Genomic DNA, 27500 nt, shown 5'->3' on the forward strand with positions numbered 1-27500 from the left:
ACACATATCCATACACACATACACATATCCATACACACATAGACATATACATAACTTAAATAACTTAGATGACACCATGGACAACTCAAGCAGAGATTTGTTGTTGGTTGAGACGTATCCAGGTGTAGGTAGTTTATCCAGTATTTCCTGGAGGAATTTGTCCAGGTACCGTTTGAAAGTTGTGGGGTCTTTTTCTACTTTAATTTCTTTCGGGATAACATTGAAAAGAGCAGGACCATTTGCAGTGAAGAAATTGCATTGCTATGTTCTTATGTGATGTGATCTCGACCTCTGTAGGGGATGCATTGCATGGGGGCCTAGTCTTGAATGAACTGTAAAAATAATACCGATATTATTTGTAACATGAATATGTGTATGTATGTGTATACATATGTGAGAGTGTGTGTGTTTAAGACAGGGTGGGTAGGGCATTTAAAAAGGAAGTCCTCTCTCCCCGCTATAAGCCATGTACACATATATGTATATATATATATATATATATATATATATATATATATATGTGCGGGTGGCACATGGAAGACACCATTTCGAGCGTGGCCGTTTTCGTGCGGGTGACACGTAAAAGCACCCACTACACTCTCTGAGTGGTTGGCGTTAGGAAGGGCATCCAGCTGTAGAAACTCTGCCAAATCAGATTGGAGCCTGGTGTAGCCATCTGGTTTCACCAGTCCTCAAACAAATCGTCCAACCCATGCTAGCATGGAAAGCGGACGTTAAATGATGACGACGATATATATATATATATATATATATATATATATTCGTGTATGTGTATATGTATGTATGTGAAGATGTGTGGCTTAGTGGTTCAAGTATCCAGTTCATGATCATAAGGGTGTGAGTTCGATTCCCAGCAGTGCATTCTGTCTTTGATCAAGACACTTTATTTCACTTACCCCAGTCCAATCCACTAGCAGTGGACTACCTGTATTTCAAAGGGGCTAGCCTTGTCACATTTTGTGGCATAATGAATCTCCCTGAGAACTATGTTAAGGATACACATGTCAGTGGAGTGCTCAGCCATGTGCACGTTAATTTCATGAACAGGTTGTTCTGTTGATGGGATGAGCAGGCTGTTCTGTTGTAGTGCACCTGAGCACTGTATACAATAATTTCATTATTATTATTATTATTATTATTATTATTATTATTATTATTATTATTATTGTTATTATAACCAGAACCCTTGCCATCATAACTGACTGAGTGCCAAATTTTATTTGTACATATATATACATAGATAGATAGATAGATAGATAGATAGAAATATATACATACACACACATACATATATACACATATATATACACACACACACACATACATATATTTATACATCATCATTGTCATCATCATCGTTTAACGTCCGCTTTCCATGCTAGCATGGGTTGGACGATTTGACTGAGGACTGGTGAAACCAGATGGCTACACCAGGCTCCAATCTAATCTAGTAAAGTTTCTACAGCTGGATGCCCTTCCTAATGCCAACCACTCTGAGAGTGTAGTGGGTGCTAATGCCAGGGCCACCTGACTGGCTCCCACGTCAGTGGCATGGGATCTTTTTGGTTTGATGGGCAACATTTTTCATTTATGTTTTATGTAGTGTTTTTGGTACCGAAACATTTTCAAACTTCGTATATTTGTATATTTTGTTTTATAGAACAGATAAAAAATTTTGTATTCGAAGTTATTTCATGTAAAAAGTTGTCGTATTTGTGTAATTTCAACCAATCACTGACGTCTATTGAGATGAAAACAATTACTGCCGTAACGGTGTTATGGGATCTTTTCCCTTGAATAAAATTAGTGCTGTTGTTTGTAACTAACTGTAAAACCCTATAACTCATAACCATAACCCTAACCCTAACCCCAACTCTAACTCTAAAACCCTAACCCTAACCCCAACTCTAACCCTAAAACCCTAACCCTAACTCTAAAACCCTAACCCTAACCCAAACGCAAGAATGATGTTATAAATAACTACCGCCGATAGTTGTCGACAAACAACGGCACTAATTTTATTCAAGGGGAAAAGATCCCATGACACCGTTGTTTACATTCCACGGCAGTAATTGTTTTCACCTCAATAGACGTCAGTGATTGGTTGAAATTACACAAATACAACAACTTTAACATGAAATAACTTATTAAGAACTAATTTTTGTTAAGAATGCTAAGAGAAAAAGATGTTTTATATGACACATTCTACCAGTGTCCCAAGTTTGAAAGTGTTTTGTTAAGAAAACAAATGTTGCCAGTCAAACCAAAAAGATCCGTGGCATGTAAAAAGCACCATCCAAATGTGGCTGATGCCAGTACCCTCTGACTGGTTCCCATGCCGGTGGCACGTAAAAAGCACCATCCGAACATAGTCACTGCCAGGGCTACCTGATTATCTCCTGTGCCATTGGCACATAAGAAGCACCCACTACACTCTTGGAGTGGTTGGCATTAGGAAGGGCATCCAGCTGTAGAAACATTGCCAGATCAGATTGGAGCCTGGTGTAGCCATCTGGTTCACCAGTCCTCAGTCAAATCGTCCAACCCATGCTAGCATGGAAAGCGGACGTTAAACGATGATGATGATGATCTATATATATATATATATATATATAATCTATATATATATATATATATATATATATATATATGTGTGTGTGTGTGTGTACACATATTCATACACACACACACCCACATGTATATATGTCTTTGTATCTACACACATGTATATATGAGTGGATGGAGGGGGGCGCATGCAATTTGCATGTATACTCAGATCATGCTATGCTGCTGTCAATAGCCATTCATGTCAACATGTGTACACTGTTGTAGCTACTCCCCCCCTCCTCTTCCGCCATCCACCACCTCTGGCAAGTATGTAAACAAAACTGCGTGTGTATGTGTACAGGTGTACATGCATGTATGAGCCTGCATGTATGTGTGCATAAACATGATCACATTCACTGGTGCATGCGTAACTATGAACATGTGCTTGTGTGTGTGTGTGTATGTGTGTTTGTAGTCACTTTTTTCCTAGTTAGTGTCTGAGAGTATGTGTGTGTGTGTGTGTTTTATATAGGGTGGGTAGGGCACTTGAAAGTCCCTTCTCCCCACTTCTAGCCCTGATTATCACCATACATACACTGTCCCTATTGTGTGTTTTAAGAATGGCCTATATCAACAACTGGTTGAGAGGGAGAAAGACAGGCAAGGTGGACGCAGTGGCCACTGGAGACACAAGCATACTTCTCTCACACATGCACGCACACACACACACACACACACACACACACACACACGCTCATGCACATAAAGAGAGAAAGAGAGAGAGGGAAAGGGAGAAGAATAGAAAAGGTGAGAGGTGGTTTTGAAAGAGAGGGGAAGAGACAAATATATGAATGATTCTGCTTGGTCAGTTCTGAGTTACCTAGCAACAACAGTTAAAGATATGATGATTGTGGTGGTGGTGGAGGTGGTGGTGGTGGTGGTGGTGGTGGGTGATGAGGTGGTGGGTAGAGGTGATGGGGGAGAGTTGGTAAAGTGTATTGGTAGGGAAGTGGTGGAGATAGATGGGGGTAGAGAGATCCAAGCAGTGGAGGAGGTGAGACAGAGGTGAGGTAGCGAGGGGCAATGAATGACAATTGATGAATACAAGAGGCTGTAGAAATAAACTTGTTTTAATAACAAAACAAATAAAATGTAGTAGGTTGGTGTAGCAGTGTAGTGGCTGGCATGCCCCACCTCTGTACTAAAGGTGACATACACATACGGGCTAGGTAACTCTATAATATATGGAGTGGGGTGGATTTTCCATTTTTATGCGTTTTGTATTCATTACTTCCAGAAGAGTGACACTATTCATAGCTTTTTCAAGCCCACTGATGTAGGTGTGGTAAGCAATTCCACTTTGCAGCTACATGGTTTCAAGTTCAATTCCACCATTTGGCACCTTGTTCAAAAGTCTTCTGTTCCAGCTTTGTGAGTAGAATTTGATAGACAAACCTGTGTAGAAGTCTGATAGAGGGACTGTTTTTATGTATTGGTGATACCCTCAATCCATCTCTCGATTTAATGCTACCACCTGGTGTGCCCTTGGGTCCTTTCAGCAGAGTCCATGACCAATATTATTCTAATTCTTCCAGCAAGAACAACAGACAATTTCAGATAAGCATACTAAAGATTACAGCTTGCTAAGGAGGTCTAATAACACCAAATCATGTTTGGAGTTGTCTCCCATATTTACTGTAATAAGAGTTTCTAATTTTGGCAAAAGGCCTGCAATTTAGGTTACTCTATCAAACATAATGCTTATTTATTCACATTTTTGAATTAATCATGCATTATCTTGTGGGGTCAAAATTTTGATAATGTGTTTGTTATTTTTAGAATAACGAAGTAGGGTAGGTGTGTGACAGGCTGGATTAGACCAGTTTGAACTTAGAATAGGTAGAATAATATGGCCAAATATGGCTGGTTTGAATGCTAAACGGTTGATCAATAACATTGACACCAGTACTTGACTGGTACTTAATTCTATGGACTCTGGAGAGATAAAAGCTAATGTTGATTGCTCTAGGATTTGAACTCAGCCAGACCACATGATTGTGGAGGTACATGGTTTAGTGGTTAGGGTGTTGGACTCATGATCATAAGGTTGTGGTTTCAATTTCTGGACCAGGAAACGTATTGTGCACTTGAGCAAAACACTTCATTTCACATTGTTCCAGTCCACACAAATAGCAAAAATGAGTAATTTTCTGATTATATGGGGTCCTATCGAGGAAGATATATATACACCACAGAATCCAAGAAACCAACCTTATGGATCTATTGCTTGGAAAAAACTTCAGATTCTTTTTTGTTTTTTCGATGCCACATGATTATTTGCTTAGTATTTTTAATTTTTACTCCCTCAAATATGTTAACACTAACTTTTATTGCAAAAGAGGGATATTTATGTGGTGCTGAGAAGACATGGATGTCTAACTTGTGATGTTGAAGTGGTTTACAATGTAGCAGCAGCAGCAGCAGTAGTTGTTGTTGTTGTTGTTGTTGTTTATGCCCTTCTATGCCCAGTCCAATCTCTCCAGAACACTGGTCCTCTGGAATCTCTTCCCTGCAGGTGTTGACTCACAACAGTTTAAAAGGCACATTGAGGGCATCAAGCTAACAAAACACAGAGGGCCGCAAATATCATGGGCACTGCCCCTTCCTCCCTTTCCCTAAAAGGAAAATAATATGAGAGTATCCAAATGGTATTATCCCTGACCACGAAAGTGAAATAATATACTATATATGAAATAATTATCGTGATAACAGGTTGTTTAGTTCTCAACATTATCATCGTTTAATGTCCACCTTCCATGCTGCCAGGGTTTGCATAGTTTGGCCAGAACCAGTCGGACAGAAGACAACACCAGGCTACTATGTTTGGTTTTATATCAATATATTGTGAACACTTTGTCTTTTGAAATCTTTGAATCATATGACATCTTAAAATGCTGAGAAATGACTAATGTTTTGTTGAGTTGTTCATCAAATCTTTAGTTTGGAGCTTATGTACTATTATTTATGACGAGAGATGTATTTATGACGTATAAGGTATATTTGTGGCATGGGTGAGGTAATTACAATGTATGATGGATATATATTATGTGAAATGAATTTACGATGTGTGAGATGAATTTATCATGTATATGAAGTATATTTATGATGTGTGAGGCATATGTACATGTGTAAGGTATATTTATCAACTGTGTGAGGTAATTAAAATGAGTGAAGTAAACTATTTGCAGTAAGTGAGGGTGATTTATGATACAATGGACAAGAAGGAGATAAGGTATTCCATGTTGAGAAACAATATTGGACTGAATTGTATTGCATCTGTCCCAGTTTGACAAAATGGTAGTCTTGTTATTTCTTCACAGGTATGACCTATACACCAAGTACAGGATCATTCCGCTTCTGCTTCCAGATAGGTATTATATTATGCAATGTGTTCTTCCTTTTAAATATAGCTGGATGCTATTTGAAGGAGATTTGGCTGTTTTTCCTAACATAGAAGATCCCTCGTTCATTCATCTTGTTTTATCTACTATCTTTTACTTGTTTCAGTCATTGGAATGTGGCCATCCTGGGGCACCACCTTGAAGAATTTTTAGGTGAATAAATCAACCCCAGTACTTAGTCTTTCTAAGTCTGGTACTTATTCAATCCATCACTTTTGTCAAACTCCTAAGCTACAGGAACATAAATACTCCAACACTGGTTGTCAAGCAGTGGTGGAGGACAAACAGAGACACAAAGACATGCACACACACACACACACACACACACACACACACACACATACGATGGGCTTCTTTCAGTCTCTGTCTACCAAATCCTCTCACAAGGCTTTGGTCATCCTGAGGCTATAGTAGAAGACACATGCCCAAAGTGCTACACAGTGAAACTGAGCCTGTATCCATCTGGTTTGGAAGCAAAATTCTTACCACACTCAGTGTAGATTCCAACAGTCTGGCCAAAATCTCAGAACTGAAGTAATTAACAATGTAGTGTGCACCAGGTAATATTTTACAAAGAAAGGGGATAAGGCAATTACATTGACCCCAGTTTTCAACTGATACTTATTTTATCAGCAAGATCGATCACAGTGGAATTTGAACTCAGAACATAAAGACAGACAAAATGCCACTAAGCATTTTGTCTGGCATGCTAATGATTCTGCCAGCTCACCAGGCACATGTGCCAGTGGCACATGAAAAACAACATCTGAGCATGGTGGTGGTGGTGGTGGTGGTGGTGGTGGTGATGATGATGATGATGATGATGATGACGATGATGATGATGATGATGATGATGATGATGATAATAATAATAATAATCTTTTCTACTCTAAGCACAAGGTCTGAAATTTTGGAGGTGGGGGCCAGTTGATTAGATCAACCCCAGTATGCAACTGGTACTTATTTTATTGGCTCTGAAAGGATGAAAGGCAAAGTCGACCTCAGTGGAATTTGAACTCAAATGGGGTGACAGGTGAAATACTGCTGAGCATTTCGTCCAGCATGCTAACGATTCTACCAGCTCGCCGCCTTAACAATAACAATAATAATAATAATAATAATAATAATAATAATAATAATAATGGTTTCTAATTTTGCCACAAAGGCAGCTATTTTGAAGGAAGGGATGAATCTATTACATTGATCCCAGTGTTTCACTGGTACTTAATTTATCGATCCCAAAAGGATGAAAAGCAAAGTCAACCTCAGTGGAATTTGAACTCAGAACGTGATGACAGATGAAATGCCACTAAGCATTTTGTCCAGCATGCTAATGATTCTGCCAGCTTAGTGCTAAGAGCACCGTCCGAGCGTGATCATTGCCTGGGCACCTGTCTGGCTTCCATGCCAGTGGCACGTAAATAGCACCATTTGAGCATGATCATTACCAGCATTGTCTTACTGGCACTTGTGCTGGTGGCATGTGAAAAAACATTCGAGCGAGATCATTGCCAGTGCTGATGGACTGGCTCCTGTGCAGGTGGCACATAAAATACACCATTTTGAGCGTGGATGTTGCCAGTACCGCCTGACTGGCCTTTGTGCTGGTAGCACGTAAAAGCACCCACTACACTCTTTGAGTGGTTGGCGTTAGGAAGGGCATCCAGCTGTAGAAACTCTGCCAAATCAGATTGGAGCTTGGTGTAGCCGTCTGGTTCGCCAGTCCTCAGTCAAATCGTCCAACCCATGCTAGCATGGAAGGCGGACGTTAAACGATGAATAATAATAATAATAATAATAATAATAATAATAATAATAATAATAATAATAATAATAATATTAATAATAATAATAATAAAAGTAATAAAGAAGTACAAAAGACCGTTTTAACTGGTACTTCACACACTTTGAGAAGAACCTTGTCGTTGTGAGAACGATAACCTTCCATATAAATAATCAATTTTTCTATATAACTTTATTTGATTTTGTAAATGAAAAATCTGGTGTGTTTATCTTAGTAGCCTACCAATGTATACAGTGAGTTTCTTTGCCTTAGGCGTTGGGGAAGACATTTAGAAAGAAATGGAAACTAAAATTGAAAGAGGAAAAGACTAATAATAATAATAATAATAACAACAACAACAAGAACACTGGGCAAATGTCTTCTACTATAGCTTGAAATCAAACCAAGCCTTGAGAGTGAATGTAGGGGAAGCAAGACCTTCACAGAAGCCATTTGAGACTGTACTTGTTTTGGGATAGGACATACAATCCAGTACCAAGTTTAATACCACCAACTGGTTTTTTCAGAACTTTTAGGAAAGACCAGTGTTCCAACCATTCAGCCTGTCAGATCATCCTCGGCCTGTCTCTTTCATAAGGGACTTCACACCACTTAATTATAACATTTCTACAATAAACTTCTTCCAGTTCCATTCTATACTCTTCTCTTTCACCACATTCAGTCTACGCCCTAGTCATCTCTTCAAATATTTACATTTATTCACAAGATATGCCTTATATATGTAGCACCAAACCAAGGAGTGTATATATTCCCACATATATGCCTGCCTGCCACATCTACACAAAAATATGCATGCATATTTATTCACATATATATATGTGTGTGTGTGTATAATATATAAGTATATAAATATACATATATATATGTGTGTGTATATATATATATATATATATATATATATATATAAGTATATATAATATATATAATATATATATATTTAGATAAAGATAGTTATGGCCAGTCTATAAGATTACCCAATGTTTCACATCTGTAATATGTGTGTGCGCGTGTGTGTGTGTGTGTGTGTGTGAATGTATGCATATAGTCAGACATTTTCTTTGTTTATATAGTCTCAAATAAACACTCAAATGAACATATATATTGTCATCATCATCATTTAACATCCTTTTCTCCATGCTCGTTCTATGTCTGCTTTGACATGGTTTCTACAGCTGGATGCCCTTCCCAACATATGTGTGTGTGTGTGTTTAATATAAATGTATGCATATATATATATATATATATATATATATATACACAATATATATATATTTATGACATATCTATATATAGATAGATAGACAGACAAACAGCCAGACACACACATACATACATATATAAATACATACATACATGCATACATACATACGCACACATGCACACATACACTCAAACGCATAAAACATATTCATATATAATATATTTATATATAATATACTGGTGTATATTAGTGTAAACATCAGCAAGAAAACCAATAGCCAACACTTTCAGATAAATACCACACTGGATGGAATTTATTCTGCCCCACTTACACACCCAATCCCTTATCACTCTTCAGATCAGAAATACAGTGAGCCAGTAATGGGAGCTTTGATACAATTGTCCACAATGTGTGATATCAAATAATTTATACATAAACACAACACACACATACATCCATACATACATATGTGCCTGTGTGTCGGTGTATATGCCTGAGTATATGTATATACATACATACATACATACAAATATACATATATATATATATATATATATATATATATATATATATATATATATATATATATATATATATATATATATATATGCATACATATTCAGTTTCGCTATGTTCCTAGTGTTATCCCAGTATACTCTTGTGCCTTAACACCACCAAATGTCTCCACATTAATACCACAATGTGCCTTGTGTTACCCCATCAATACCCTATATGCCTATACTTCTTTATGTACAGTGTTACTCAACTATAATTCTGTGCCATACTCCTCTATATATATATATATGTATATATATATATATATATATATATATATATATATATATATATATATATATATATATATATATATATATATATATATATATATGTGCTGTGCGTGAGAAGACCCGGCAAGCCAAGTAAGATCGTTGCCAGTGCCCCTGGACTGGTTCTTGTGCGGGTGGCACATGAGATGCACCATTTTGAGCGTGGCCGTTGCCAGTACCGCCTGACTGGCTCCCGTAGGATTTTCGAGCGAGATCGTTGCCAGTGCCCCTGGACTGGCTTGTGCGGGTGGCACATAAACGACACCATTTCGAGCGTGGCCGTTTTCGTGCGGGTGACACGTAAAAACACCCACTACACTCTCTGAGTGGTTGGCGTTAGGAAGGGCATCCAGCTGTAGAAACTCTGCCAAATTAGACTGGAGCCTGGTGTTGCCATCCGGTTTCACCAGTCCTCAGTCAAATCGTCCAACCCATGCTAGCATGGAAAGCGGACGTTAAATGATGATGATGATGATGATGATATATATATAAACACACACACTTGAAACAACATTAAGTATATATATATATATATATATATATATATATATCAGCCAATACATAGGTTTCATATGTATATACACACAAACACAGATGCACCCATGCATATACACAACTAAAACACTAGACTTTATATAGACTAACATAGAATATATATATATATATATATATATATATATATATATATATATATATATATATATAAAACACTAAAATATATATATTATATATAGACAAACACACATATATATATATATGTATACATAATTATACATGAACACTAAAGTATTATATATATATATATATATATATATATATATATATAGACCAATATAAAATGAACATCACATGTATTTTTGAAATAAGAAGGGTACTAAAAAAACCATCTGATACTGGTAGGTATACGTAAGGACAGAGGAGGTAACACTGGACAGATGGTGATGTTGGACACGGGTACATTGGGGGTAATACTGGATATATAGTGAGATGACACTGGGTATAGTAGAGATGCAAGTATATAACAACGTAACAGTGGATTCATAGAGGAGTATGGCACAGAATTATAGTTGAGTAACACTGGACATAAAGAAGTATAGGCATATAGGGTATTGATGGGGTAACACAAGGCACATTGTGGTTTTAATGTGGAGACATTTGGTGGTGTTAAGGCACAAGAGTATACTGGGATAACACTAGGAACACAGTGAAACTGATGTGGGAACACAGGCTTATGGTGGAGTAACAATGGACATATAGAGGTGAGGGACATAGAGGTATAGTGTGGTAACACAGGACGTATATTGGAGTGGGGACACATGTATATATATAGTAGGGTAACTTTGGACATATAAAGGTGTGGGACATAGAGATATAGTGGGGTAACATAGGACATATAGTGGAATGGGTACAAAATATATAGTAGGGTAATTCTGGACATATACAGGTGTGGGACAGAGATATAGTGAGGTAACACAGGACATATAGTGGAGTGGGGACACATATATATAGTAGGGTAACTCTGGACATATAAAGGTGTGGGACAGAGATATAGTGAGGTAACACAGGACATATAGTGGAGTAGGTACACATATATATAGTAGGGCAATTCTGGACATATAAAAATATGGGGCATAGAGATATAGTGGGGTAACACAGGACATATAATGGAATGGGTACAATATATATAGTAGGTTAACTCTGGACATATAAAGGTGTGGAACACAGAGATATAGTGGGGGTAACACAGGACATACAGTGGGGTGGGGGAACATATATATATATAATAGGGTAATTTTGCATATACAGAGGTATGGGACATAGAGACAGTGGGGTAATACAGGGTAGGAGGGTAATTTTGGATATGTAGGAGTGTGAGATATAACGATATAGTCAGGATAGTGGTGTGGACATACACGCACACATACACGCGAACACACACACACACATGCATATATATATGAATATATATGGTAGGGTAACTTTGGACATATAGAGGTGTGGTACAGAGATATAGAGGGGTAACACAGGACATATAGTGGAGTGGGGACATAGATATATATATAGTAGGGTAACTTTAGACATATAGAGATGTGGGACATGGAGATATAGTGGGGATAACACAGAAGATACAGTAGAGTGGATTGACATATATATATAGTAGGGTGACTGTGGACACATATAGGTTTGGACATGAATGTAATGAGGTGTGGAGTAGTGCTGACAGAAGGAAGTATGGACATACAAGTATATGGAGAGTAGTATGGGGACACATTAGACATATCGTAGCGTGTCAATATAAGGATATAGTAGGCTAACACTGGACATGTAGTAGTGTGAGGATATAAGAATATTGTAGGGTAAATGCTGGACATACAGACATAATATGTAGGGTACAGAGAGTGGGGTGAAACTGAACGCAGAGATGTGGGGGATACAGCAGAGTAGTACTGGGCATATAATAAGTGTTATGGACCATAAAGGTACACTAGGTTAGCACTGGGCATATGGAAGTATTGTTGTGGGGGCTATTGAAATATAAGGAAGTAATACTGGATATAGAGAGGTGTAGGAACACTTGACATATACAGGTGTGGGTGCATGAAACACAAGGATAGACAGATCAGCAAAGAAAACAGACAGTCACATAAAAGGAGACAACAGACAAACACACAGACAGACAGACAGATATGGTGGGGAGAGACAATGATACATGGGATGGGGGAGTAACAGACAGACAGGGAATGGACAGTGAAGAGAGGCAAAATAAATGACTTACCACCGTCTAGTGAAATGTAGTTGGCGCAATAATTTCCAGACTGGTTGTCCATCCTACATAACAGAGAATACAGAGATCAAGTGATGTCAAGAAAAGTGAGTTATAGGACTATAGGTATTTGACACATACCTGGACACACACATACATATGACGATGATGATGATGATGATGATAACAATAAAAATAATAATAATAACAATAATGGTTTCAAATTTTGCTACAAGGGCAGCAATTTGCGGGGAGAGGACGAGTCGATTACATCAACCCAGTGTTTCACTGGTACTCATTTTATCGACTCCGAAAGGATGAAAGGCAAAGTCGACCTCAACAGAATTTGAACTTAGTTCAGAGTGACAGGCAAAGTACCACTCGGCATTTCAACCAGTGTACTAAAATCTCTGCCAGCTCACCACCTTAATAACAACAACAACAACAACAACAAACAACAATAATAATAATAATAATAATAATCCTTCCAACTATAGGCACAAGGCCTGAAATTGGTACTTAATTTATCAACACCAAAAGGATGAAAGGCAAAGTCGACCTCGGAGGAATTTGAACTCAGAATGTGGAGAGAGACAAAATACCGCTAAGCATTTCGCCCGGCGTGCTAACGATTCTGCCAGCTCACCACCATAATAATAATAATAATAATAATAATAATAATAATAATAATAATAATCCTTCCAACTATAGGCACAAGGCCTGAAATTGGTGGAGGGGACTAGCTGATTGCATTGAGTCTAGTAGTCCACTGGTACTTAATTTATCAACACCAAAAGGATGAAAGGCAAAGTCGACCTCGGAGGAATTTGAACTCAGAATGTGGAGAGAGACAAAATACCGCTAAGCATTTCGCCCGGCGTGCTAACGATTCTGCCAGCTCACCACCATAATAATAATAATAATCATCATAATAATAATAATAATCATCATAATAATAATAATGATAAATAATAGTGTGCTTATTGTATATTGTGCCCAGGTGCACTGCAGCTCATGGGGGAAGGGTAAAAAAGGGGACAGGCAGCAGTAATAAGTCAAGTAAAGGAAGAACGATATGATAACCAAAATTGCAAGCATAGCAGGCAAGATAAAACACATACAAGAAAGAGAAAATGTATGTGCATAGAGCTGTGTGTATATAGATATCTGTGTATTTATGCACTGTGTGTGTATGAGTTTCACTATATAAAAATCTGTCTATGGGAATGTAATATGCAGTGGCAGTATATATTTATATTCAGATGGGAGGCACACACATACATGTGCACATATATACACATGCATTCACAAACATATACATGTGCGCACATGTATGCACATATGCACATGCACACACACACATACACATACACATGTATGCATGCACGCATGTACCCCATCCTTGCAGACGCATAACCACATGACGAGATCTATACACACCCAGACATACAGATAAGTGCACACATACACATATACAGGGAAATACACACAGAGATATAGATGTTCACACATACACACGCATGTGTACATGTGTGTGTGTGTGTGTGTGTATATATCCATATATATATATATATATATATATATATATATATATAAGTGTGCATGTATGCTTTCATATATATAACTCAGTGTGTATGCATATGCACATATATGCATTTGTGCAAGTATGCACCCAAGTATTCATATTTATATATATATATATATATATATATGTATATATATATATATATATATATATATATATATATATATATATATATATATAAACGATGATGATGATATATATAAATACACTCCTATCTGTATGCATATATTTATGTTCATATATGTATGCATGTATCCATATGTATACATATATGAACATAAATATATATTTATATATTTGTGTGTGTGTGTGTGTGCAATCCAAACCGCTGTGAGCCCCACCACCACCACCAACCCTCCACTGTTCTGTTCCAAAATATAGAATTGGTTGGTTATGTCTATCACTCTGAGTCATATATCAACAATGAAGTAAGAGGAGGAAGAGGAGGGGGAATACACTCTCTCTCCCCCTCTCTTTTCATGTCACCCTCCACTAGCTTTGATCTGTCTCGCTCTCCCTCTCCCCCCCCCCCCCCTCTCTCTCTCTCTTACATCCCACTCACTCCCCCTCCTCTCATACATTTTAATCACCACTTTTGCTGCCACTGACTAAAATCTCTTTAATTACATCACTTGTCAATCTGCTTGCCCACCCACCCACCACCCTATCCCCTCCCACCCCTATACCCCCCATCCCACCCACCGCCATGTTCAGCCCCCCCCCCTCCCCCTCCCACCCAACCCCATCATCTCGACTTTGTTGCCTTCATTGCACCCACTCCACCTACCCTGAAACCCACCCTTTACCACCACCACCATCATCATCATCATTGCCATCATCCTCTGCTTTATCATCATCATCATCATCATCATCATCATCGTTATTGTCACCCTCCTCATCACCAACATCAAAATCACCAAGCTTATCACGACAGTTACCGTCACTTGCTTCCCCATTTAGAAATAGCAGTGAAATTTCCCTCACAAAATTCCACCCAATCATCATCAGAAGGAAAGGAAAAAAAGTGGAGGAATGCACACCACTGGCTAAAGATGTCAATGCAGATACCCTAAATACCTCAGAGAGAACAAAGAAAAAGAAAAAAAAAAAAAAAGAGAGATTCTCATGGCTGAGATTGATCAGACATCAAACTCAATCAGAGCTTACCTAGGGCTGAACAACAACAACAACAATCATCATCATCATCATCATCATCAATATAAATACTACAACCAAAACCACCACCCACACTAGAATCTCCTTGCACCTCCTCACCACCAACAACCAGCACCAGCACCACCACCACCACCATCACCAGCACCAGCACCACCACCACCACCATCACCAGCACCAGCACCACCACCACCACCACCACCACCGCCATCATCATCATCTTCTTTTCCTTCACCATCATCATCATCAGTATTCTTCTCTTCACTGTTTAACTTCCGTATTTCTATTCTGTTATTCATTTTAGATCGTGGCCATGCTGAAGCACTAGGCTTTCCTCACTTATATCTACCCCAGCACTTACTTTAGTTTTGTTTTTATTTTTGTCAATTTCTATTTGTTAAACTGCTAAGTTACAGTACATAGACACCACATGTACAGTAATACCACATTTGTGTGTGTATGTGTGTACGTGTGTGTGTGTGTGTGCACATGCGCGCATATCATTGTTCTTATCACTATTTCTAGTTTAGAATATTAGTTCTGAACCTGGGTTCAAATGACCCTTGGGTCTCCAAATGATCCTTTGGGGTCCATGCATGATTTTTTTGTTAAAATTAATGTGCAATAAATTGGTTATATTTCTACAACACACAAAGTGTTTTAACAATTTTTTTTTATACAATTCCTAATAATATTTAATTATACATATGCAATAAGGCTTCTTTTAAACAATAAATGGCTATGAGGTTCCACCCAAGTAAAATAGGAACTGAAAGGTTTCCACAAGTAAAAAATGGTTGACAACCACTCATTTAGAAGGACCAGAAGGTATTTTGTCACCATCATTTTTAATTCCCTTTCCAGATCCACTCCATCTGCTTCTACCCTATCCACTACCACCCACCCCTATATAGTATGAGGTAGCTATGTATCTTCTCCAAGACAATGAACCCTGTTCTTGTACCTTCAACTTCTCAATACCTCATACAGAACCACTTCTCTTACCATTATTTTCCCTTTCAGACTCTTTAGCCTTCAGTGATAGATGGTAACCTCACTAGTGTAGGAGCCATGTAAAATCTCTTGCTGCACCCTGTAGTGGGGTTTACATTAGAAATGGATAGGAATTCCAGCTGTACAACCCATGCACATGGCTTAGTGGTTAGGGTATTCAGCTCATGATTGCAAGGTTGTGAGTTCAATTCCTGGCAATGCATTGTGTCCTTGAGCAAGATACTTTATTTCATGTTGCTCCAGTTCATTCAGCTGACAAAAATGAGTAGTACCTGTAATGCAAAGGGCCAGTCTTGTCACACTCTATGTCACACCAAATCTCTCTGAGAACTACGTTAAGGGTACACGTGTCTGTGGAGTGCTCAGCCACTTGCACGTTAATTTCACAAGCAGGCTGTTCTGCTGAATGGATCAGCTGGAACCCTCGTCATTGTAATTGACGGAGTGCCAGTGTAACCAGTTCCTGAAAGTCAGAGCATATTCTTGCAGAGAGGAAGAGATAGATGAGTATAGAGGATAGTTCTTGGACCTAATGTTTGAAGGTGATGGAATTTGTTGGTTTCAAGCAATGGGAGGTACTTTCACTCTTTGTATGTGTGGATGCAAAAGTGAGGACCTGATAGAGTGGAAAGGAATAGTGTATGCATGGAGAATAAGGTGCAAAGCAGGCAGTGAAAGTAGAAGCTTTTTACACAGGGTTACTGTCCATACGTGGAGGCGCAATGGCCCAGTGGTTAGGGCAGCGGAATCGCGATCATAGGATTGCAGTTTCAATTCCCAGACTGGGCGTTGTGAGTGTTTATTGAGCGAAAACACCTAAAAGCGCCACAAGGCTCCGGCAGGGGATGATGGTGAACCCTGCTGTAATCTTTCACCACAACTTTCTCTCACTCTTACTTCCTGTTTCTGTTGTGCCTGTAATTCAAAGGGTCAGCCTTGTCACACTGAATATCCCCGAGAACTATGTTAAGGGTACACGTGTCTGTGGAGTGCTCAGCCACTTGCACGTTAATTTCACGAGCAGGCTGTTCCGTTGATCGGATCAACTGGAACCCTCGACGTCGTAAGCGACGGAGTGCCAACATCAACAACTGTCCATAGTTCTATTGTTGTTGAGAATTGAGGAAAAAAGGAAACAGATTCAGCAAATTGATGGAGATTATTTTGGCAAAGAACCAGAAGAATCAGTTTCAATTTGGGAAACAGGATAGCTTAAAGGTTGTGTAGTACAAGAAAACACCTTCCACAGGTCTGATAATGGTCGTGCAATAGTTATGCAGATGAGTAAATGGGTAAGTTTCTCCAGGTACTTTAGGTCATTTTTTTCCTTTTTTTTTTTTTTGAACAGCTGTAGCTTGGCTATGGAACTATGGGTAGGAGTAGAACATTTAGGTCTTTGTTGAATGTAGGGTTGTGAATGGACATGTATGAAAGGATAGTGTTGGCCACTTGCCAATCTGTTTCTGATGAGTCAGAAAGTATGTGTGCTGCCAAGGATAAAAAGGTTTCTCCAGTTACGATAGGGCCTCTGTAAGAAGATATGAAGCACGACAAAAAAAAGATTATATGATGCATGGTTAAGAAGTCCACTTTTTCCTTCATAATAAAACATGAGTAGTGCATGTGGGAGATCTGAAGCAGAACAGTGATACTACATGGTAATGATACATAAGTTGTGGGATCTTTTCGATTGCCATCACAGATTTAGAAATTTTAAAATTAAGTTAAAATTTTCAAATGAAGTATATTGATGTAATTTTTGATACTGAATTCGAATTTAGGGTTCATTTATTCCCAGAAATGTTTGATCATTTTTTGAGTCCAATCAGAAAACAGGAATCAAAGCATACATTTTCTGTGAGATAACTGTCTAAACACAAACTAATACACAGAAATAACACAAACACAAAAATGATATTGCTTGTCAAAACTTGGTGGTAGTTGCAGTGGTGAAAGTGTCACAGTCCCACAAGTACAATGTCCTTGTTACAAATGATGACAGAGTAGACTACAGTTTTATCTGTTACTATCAAAATAGACACCAATCTAAGGTTTACGGTCATGTGTATATTAGTGGCTTTTGCTAAAATTCGCAAACTTTAAAAGTTATTAACTGTTTATTTATTTATAGTGAAAATGAATTTCATTTTTTTAATTAGCACAGAAAACTAAATTGGTATACCAAATATGATAACAAATAGAACTAGTTATGTTAGCAATTGAAAATATCCAAGTTGTGAATGATCTGTAGAGGTAGGTGATGCTACATTGTAGTGAGACGTGGGTGTTGAATGCAGGAGTTCATTATAAGCAGATTGTATGAAGTATGTATAAGTATGATCTTTTGGATGTGTAATGTTTACAAGAATGTAGGGGCACAATTATGGAATTAAGTGTGACAGATTACTGTACAGGTATAAAAACATATGAACGGAAACGATGGCTGAATGTAAAAGTGTTGAGTTTCAACAGTGAGTGTCTTCAGGCAGAAGTGAAGAACTGAAGAAGTTTGGAGAACAGGGTGTGATTAATGAGATGGGTATTCATACAACAGATGTGTCCAACCCACAAGGAAAAAGTAACAGTAAAACATAACAGTGACAATGACAACAGAATAGCAGTGGTGATGATGATGATGTCAACAACAATGGTGATGGTATATGTGTTTAGATTTAGCCTGGCTCAACATCACTAGGGCATTCTGGGTAATTTAAATAAAGATAAATGTCAGTTGAAAAAAGACCCCTTTAGAGTACTCACCTTAAATGAACCCCTTTCAGGTGTTTCTCTAACTCGGCACATCTTTCCTGATGACTTGAAGATGGCTGTAACAAAAAAAAAAAAAAGATGTTTTTAAGGTATAACACTGATGTAATATTGGTTATAAATATAACTGTTATATATTTGATATATTTAGCGTCACATTGTCACAGTAATGGTCTTAACATGTAAATTGAGAATACACAGCTACAGATATAAGTTTAGTGCTGCAGTGTTACAGCAGTGTTACAGCAGTGTAACAGACAAGTGGAAACATTGTTTCTCAGTTCATCAAGTAACAACAACTGTAACAAGCAACAAAACAATTAATCATGTTATTGTCAGCAATGATACAACAGCTGTTACATATAACATGGTGGTCTAACAAATGTTACATTTAATTTGATATGATAAGGGCTGCCATAACACAGAAGAGATTGGATCTATTATTGCAATGTGTCACACAGAATGATTATATTTCAATGTTTATATAACAATAGCTGTCACATACAACATGATGATGTAACACGGGCTGGATTATTTAATACAGAAATAGGTACATCAATGACTGCAATATGAAACACAGAATCATTACATATCAATATTGAGAAATGTAACAAGAGAAACAGAGTAACAAATTCTTACTCTGCTTCATGTAACAATGTGTAACTGAGAAAGAGACATGCTTTAGTGTAACTATGATATAACAGTAAGTGTATCACTGAACTGGTGTGTGTGTGTGTGTGTGTGTGTGTGTGTGTGTGTGTGCGTGTGTGTGCGTGTGTGTGTGTGTGTGTGTGTGTGTGTGTGTGTGTGTGTGTGTGTGTGTGTGTGTGACGGTCAAAGAAGACATGTTCTGTAACAGAGTCTATTCATGGAACATCAGTTCATGACCCTGGGAGCAAACACTTTATTCATCATCACTCATTTGTTTAGATATTTAGTGAAATGAATATGAGAACAATTGGTGATGTTGCCAGTAATATGCTGGTATCCTATACTGGAGATTTAACTCTTATTCATTTGATATGATGAAACTGGAGTAAAACTCACACCATTAAAATCCTCCCAGGTCTTATGAGGAATTTACATGTTAATTATGACTCTCTATGAATAACATGAGAGGAGGAACATATTTTTCACTAGGATAGATTGCTAGCCCATCACGGCAATCTTCCCTAAATACCTTAGTAGCTTTTACACTTGATTGAGTAAATTGAAATAAATAGGGTTAAGCATTTCCTCTAAAACCACAATAACACACGCCTAAAGCAGAGATGAATTTGCAAACACATGTGCTGGTAATTCAATACCATATCTAACCAACCATTTTTGTCTGCTGCATAAGTTTTAACTGTATATTAAATTAGCTCTAACAGATATCCTAATCAATGAAATCCTTTGTAGCTAAGGGAACAAAGCAGGCATGAGAATGGTAAAAGCTGGAATCAAGTCTACCACACTCTGTCGGATTTCAAATATTTAATCCTCATCAGAAAAGTTAGCAAACAGTTCCATCGACAAAACATTATTCAGTAAAAGATTCTTTGAAAAACTACTTAATGGCCTATGCAGTAAGATATTCCTCACACTCGGGTGTGCTCTATTGAACTTAGATTAGCTCTGAAAATAAACATCAGCCTGGTGCTTAAAGATAACAGAACACGTTACAATGATGGAATCAAAAATGGTAGCAGATCTTAAAATTACACTCCAGTTGGCCTACACCACAATCTAAAATGTTTTAAGACTTCATTAACAGCTCCAATCAGATGTTTCCTATGTTGGTTTTTGGTATTTATTAAAGAATTCCCCAACCAATCACTGGAAACAGGCACCAGAGCCAGTATCCTTTATCTTTTGACTTCCCTGATAAAATTATGAAATTTGGTACAAAAGTATCAGCCGGTGGCAGCGGTGGAGGCAGCAGCAGCATTGGTAGCAGTAGAGGTTGCAGTAGTAGTAGTGGTGGTGGTGGTGGTGGTGGTGGTGGTGGTTTTGGTGGTAGGAGTTAGTTGTCTTTGTTGTTTTTGCTAAAACAACAGTTTTTCATTGGATCAGAACAATAAATGGTAAATCATTCAGAGAGAGAAAGAGGATGGTAGTAAGAGATAAAAGAGGAAATCTTTAGCATTAACCTTAGATTGAACCATAGCTATCTTTGCTAGCAGGTATAGAAACTTGACTTGGTTGGTTTCAGTGACATGTTATCACAGTTTTATGATTAGAGAAGTGATGGGCCTAAGATAGATATTTCATGTAGGAACAATTATTATTATTATTATTATTATTTGTTATCAATTCATTCATAAATAGCTAGAATGGTTTATGCATCAGAGTATCAACATGCAACTGTTTCCTTCCTCAAGAGAATGGTCAGATTCAATCAAAACAATTCCATTGATAAAAATATACAATATAGTCTTGTTGCTTGTTTATACTTTTCCTTCTCTTTCTTTTCCTCATTCTCTCTCTCTCTCTATCTCCCTTCTTCTATACACACACACACATATATATATATATTGAGCAGCTCAGCCTGGGGTGGATTTTCAGTGTACACTGTCAACTTTTGATATAATAAACATGTTTATGTACTCTATCCAGCATAGTGAGTTGAATATCAGATAATATTTGCATCAAGTAAAATATATTTTAATAGAGTTTACAACTCTAATATTATGATATACATGTGTGTGTGTGTATGTATGTATGCATGCATGTGTGTATATATATATATATACGTGTGTGTGTATGTGTACTAAACACACCATTAAACACACACACACATGCACACATGTGCTTACACACACACACACACACACACACACACACACACACACACACACTCACAGTTGATGATATAGTCAGTTAGTGATAATACATTGTATACATTGTAGTTTCAAGTTTCATATTTAGGAGTGCTGAACAATCATCATAAGACAAAGGAATCTAAACCTCTTGCTCAAACAATAGCCACTTATACGAATTGTTCTTTAGTGGCAGGAATGAGGGAGGACTGAGTTTCCAGAATTTAGAATTACATTACATACTTGAAAAGTGATGCAATGCTTGACTTTCTTAAAAAAAAAAACAGTCTTTATATGTTGCCAGAATTCATGAAAGAAGTTAAGTTTGTTTAGCCATTGATGATTATGCAGCACATCTGGATGCAAAAGTTTGTGTCAGGATGTATCTTCACTGACTGTATGTATGTGTGTGTGTACACATGGGTGTCTATACAGAGCAAGAGACAGAGACAGACAGATAGACAGAGAATGAGAAAAAGAAAGAGACATATATGTACACGCATGAGTATATTGTATATGCATTGTATATGTACATGTTTAATTGCATGATGTATAAGTAAGCAGTATATATATATATATATATATATATAAAATTATTTTATATTTGATACCTCTAAGTTAGGTGGTTAAACCGTAATCCCTTCACACGGGACTTTTTTCATACGGGACTATTTGTGACGCACATGGAATAGATTTCTTTGAGATGGGATGCCTGAACTCACTAGCCGATGAATTCGTAAGTGCCTTTCTTATCGTTGATTTTTGGTGTCGCATGGCCAAAAATTACCGTGAATTTTTTTAGAGACACTTTCAAATTTATCAGAATATCGGACTGATGATTTGGAATAGGGATTTTTCATTCTCTTAACCATGAAACGATCGTATCCGATTAACTAAAGACTTGTTTTGTTTATGCTTTCCCCTCCGGTTTTTTGTTCTGTGTGTGCCATAAATATCGCCATCCATTTAGAGAAAAATTTGTAGTTTAGAATCAGTAGTTCTTTGACTGCTATTTCTAAATTTTCAGTATGTTGGAGAAGCAACTCAATGCTAATCCCTGTATATTTATGATTATATATATATATATATATATATATATATACAAATTATGGGGTTTAGTTCACAGGTGATCTAAACGATTAGGTATGCTAGGTAAATGCTGTAATGGATTACTGGAGCTCCAAGGTTATAGCCGAGACGGTAGTTATGGAGCTATTGCATATTTCCAATGCAGTGGATATATAATTGTTAAACAGGACAGCAAACGTTAAGGCAAGGCAAACATCTCAAGTCGTCTTCAGTGTGTGTTAATCACTGGCTGGTCATTAACCCGTGCTGAGGATGGGTAACTACCAGAAAGTCAAGTCAGATTTTGAATTTTTTAATAATATTGTATATGACTTGAGATGCTTGCCTTGCCTTAATGCCTGCTGTCATGTTTAACAATTATATATATATATATAGATAGATATATATATATATAATTGTTTACATATGCCTCAAATGTACATAGAAGTATAAATGATTACATATACAGACTCATGCACATGCACACATGCGCGCATACACTCACACACAGTTTCACATATCACTGTCATCAACAATTTATATCGTTTTCCATGCAAATATATATATATATATATACATATACAATTTCTGATGAATTTATAGAACAAAGTTCCATAAATCCCATCAATTTTATTAAAAATGGAGGAGACAAGTTGTTACAATTTATAAGAAGTTTAATTCTTGCAGACGATCATTTCGTACATATATATGATAATAATATAAATTTGTGATTGAATTAAATTAAATCAATTAAATATCATGTCGGATATTTAACCACAACTATGGTTAAATATCCAACATGACGCCCATCTCTTTCTCACACGGATACCAATATGATCCAATTTTTCTGCTATAATTCTTTTTTGTATTATGGTTTCTTTCCTTCCTACACTGAAGAGTACTTTGATATTTAATTAATTTAATTTAATTCAATCACGAATTTATGTTATCATTATATATATGTGCGAAACGACCGTCTGCAATAATTAAACTTCTTATACATTCTAACAACTTGTCTCCTCCATTTTTAGTAAAATTGATGGGATTTATGGAACTGCATTCCATAAATTCACCATACATTATATACAAGTACTACTTTCATATCTTTGCAAATTTATGCCTGCAAACTCCCAGCAAATTATGAAGAATCAACATTAGAAATCTATTTTTGGAAACCTCCAATTAAAGGACGAATCCACATTCAACCTTTATACACCTATATTATATATATATATATATATATATATATATATATATATATATATATATACATATATATATATACATAAACACATATATACGTATATATAACACACACACACACACACACACACACATATATAAATACATATATGAATATATACACGCACTCACAGACACACAAGTGCACACACACGTACACACATACACACACATACTCACATATACATAAACACGCATATGCATGTGACACATAGATATAGAAGTATGACTCGCTTACCGGAGGACATGCCGGAAGAGGTGGGGGTGTTCCACGGGGCATATATCCATAAAGGGTCGGGCTCTGAACATTCCGCACTGGACTTAAGGATTTCGACTGAAATGAGAAATGGATCTTATCAATTGCATGAAACACTGGAGCCAGATCAATGTTACTTTAATGACATTAATTAAATACAGTTGCAGATGTAGACAGTTTTTTTGTCGTTCACTTCTGGACAAATCATGTCAGGCCTGTGATTTTTTTTTTTTTGTGTGTATGCATATATATATAATTATATATATATATATATATATATATATATATCCATGTATGTATGTTGGTGCATGAGTGTGGTTGTACATGTATATGTGCATACATAAGTATTTACTTTGTAGTTGTGTGTGTGTATATATATATATATATTATGTACATATATTGGCATGTATATTCATGTATAGCTTTGATTGTGTATATGTTTGTATATTTTTGTAGATGTATGAGACATCAGTCACTTGACTTCACATTCGGCCCCACATTCTCTCTATCTTTATCATAGCCCGAAATCCCACTCTTGACAGCTGAACTCTTCTTTGGAATAACCTTCAGTGGCCCCTAATTAATTTATTACCACCAACACCTTAGCAAAATTTTATATTTTACCATCTTGACCAGACAAATGTCTGAAATTATGAACGTGTAATGAATGGAACTCATAAAATGATATTGTCAATTAAATAAATATTGATCTACCACTTCCTCATTGACTCTTCTAACATTAACTTCTGCTTTCTGGATCAATTAATCACTTCCAACCAGGTCATCCAGATATCTTTGTATAAGTAAATTCTCGAACTGTATTTATTTGTTCAGTGTGATGGTGACATGTAAAAAGCACTCATATTGGTGACACGTGAAAAGGTACCCATGACAGTAACATGTAAAAGGCACCTATGCCAGTGACACATGAAAGACACCCAGTACACTCTGTAGAGTGATTGGTGCTAAAAAGGGCATCCACCTGTAGAAACCGAGTCAAAACTGAAAACTGGAGCCGGGTGCAAAAAATTTTTTTTCCCACAAGAGTTCCGGATCCCAGTTATGAACTCATTTGCCAATCAGAGCTCAACTATCAAACTAATTTATGAGCGCATAACAAGTGATGGGTGATAAGATAAGGTTATTTGGGTAAGGAATGACCATGCTTCTTTTCTCTATTGATAATGTTTGTTGTTTTTGTTCTTGTTACAATCATGGCTGCCTCTGCGTAGTTATTTGTGTTGTTGTTTAATTTGTAAAGCAGTAAGGGGAGAGGGTTGCTTGCACCTCACCCTCTACACACATTTTCCCCATCCTCATCTTTACCATATGGGGCCCTAACAAAATCCAATAATAGATATAGATGCAAATCTATCTAATTACTTGTCTCCTTCTAAAATTAGGCATAACTTGACGATCGGTCGACTTACAACACCATTCTTCATCTTGAGCTTACTTGTGTGTTTGTTAACTTGACACGGTCAAGGTGAGCTCTGATTGGCTGTATGCAAATGAGCTCATTACTGGGGTCCGAGACCCTCATAGCAGAAAAAATTTCGCAAGCCGGGTGCAGCTCTCTGGCATACCAGTTCCTGTCAAACTGCCTAACCCATGCCAGCATGGAAAATTAACATTAGATGATAATGAAGATCGTGATGTTATGACTAACTTACTGTGGCTCAATCATTATGTAATACATCATCGTCGTCATCATCATCATCATCATCATCATCATCATCATCATCATCATCATCATCATTTAATGTCCATTTTCTATGCTGGCATGGGTTGGACAGTTTGACTGAAATCTGGTAAGCTGGGCAGCTGCACCAGATTTCAAGCTGATTTGGCATGGCTTCTACAGCTGGATGCCCTTTCTAATGCCAACCACTCCAAGACTGTACTGGTTGCTTTTTACGTGCAACCAGCACAGGAGCCAGTTATGAAGCACTGGTATTGGCCATGACTGTGGTCTCACTTGGCTTGACAGGTCTTTTCAAGCACAGTATATTGCCAAACGTCTCAGTCACTTGTCACTGCCTCAATGAGGCCCAAAGTTATACAAAGTATCGCATATTAATATAATTACCGTGACTATATCATTGCTCACTTCATGCATGTTATATGATTTATCATCCATACTTTATTAAAACAGTTGCAAACCATGAGATAAATGTAATGCCAACAACTCTATTCTTCACATGTTATTTTATTTTATATTTTGTGGGATGTAAAAAGCACCATCCGAACATGGCCGATGCTAGTGTCGTTTTGACTGGTTCCCGTGCCGGTGGCATTCTTTTTTACTCTTTTTTACTTGTTTCAGTTATTTGACTGCGGCCATGCTGGAGCACCACCTTTAGTCGAGCAAATTGACTCCAGGACTTATTCTTTGTAAGCCTAGTACTTATTCTATCGGTCTCTTTTGCGAAACCGCTAAGTTACGGGGATGTAAACACACCAGCATCAGTTGTCAAGTGATGTTGGGGGGACAAACACAGACACACACTCATACACATACACAATCACACACACACACACACACACACATATATATATATATATGTATATATATATATATGACGGGCTTCTTTTATTTCCCGTCTACCAAATCCACTAACAAGGCTTTGGTCGGCCCAAAGCTATAGTAGAAGACACTTACTGAAGGTGCCACATAGTGGGACTAAACCCGGAACCATGTGGTTCGTAAGCAAACTATGTGCCACACAGCCGCATCCAAACATGGTTGATGCCACACCCTCCGGCCCTGTGCCAGTGGCACGTAAAAAGCACCCACTACACTCTCGGAGTGGTTAGTGTTAGGAAGGGCATCCAGCTGTAGAAACACTGTCAGATCAGATTAGAACCTGGTGCAGCCTCCTGGCTTCCCAGACCCCAGTCAAACCGTCCAACCCATACCAGCATGGAAAACAGACGTTAAACGATGATGATGGTGACTGAAGGCAACCA

At 37.4% G+C, this 27500-nt stretch overlaps 1 protein-coding gene across 9 annotated transcripts in view; it reads right to left on the reverse strand.

The window, feature by feature from the left end:
- The window catches only part of LOC106881487 (uncharacterized), a 378451-nt gene that overhangs the window by 127216 nt on the left and 223735 nt on the right, over positions 1–27500 (reverse strand). For all 9 annotated transcript variants that reach the window (XM_089348179.1, XM_089348176.1, XM_089348175.1 and 6 more), the window contains 3 exons: positions 24513–24608; positions 19158–19222; positions 12638–12690 (listed from right to left, as the gene is read on the reverse strand). In XM_089348179.1, the coding sequence (XP_089204305.1) occupies positions 12638–12690; positions 19158–19222; positions 24513–24608 (214 nt within the window). The remainder of the gene's footprint in view (positions 1–12637; positions 12691–19157; positions 19223–24512; positions 24609–27500) is intronic.

Source organism: Octopus bimaculoides, chromosome 2 (genome assembly GCF_046866305.1).
Source record: "Octopus bimaculoides isolate indiv1 chromosome 2, ASM4686630v1, whole genome shotgun sequence".
NCBI lineage: Eukaryota > Metazoa > Mollusca > Cephalopoda > Octopoda > Octopodidae > Octopus > Octopus bimaculoides.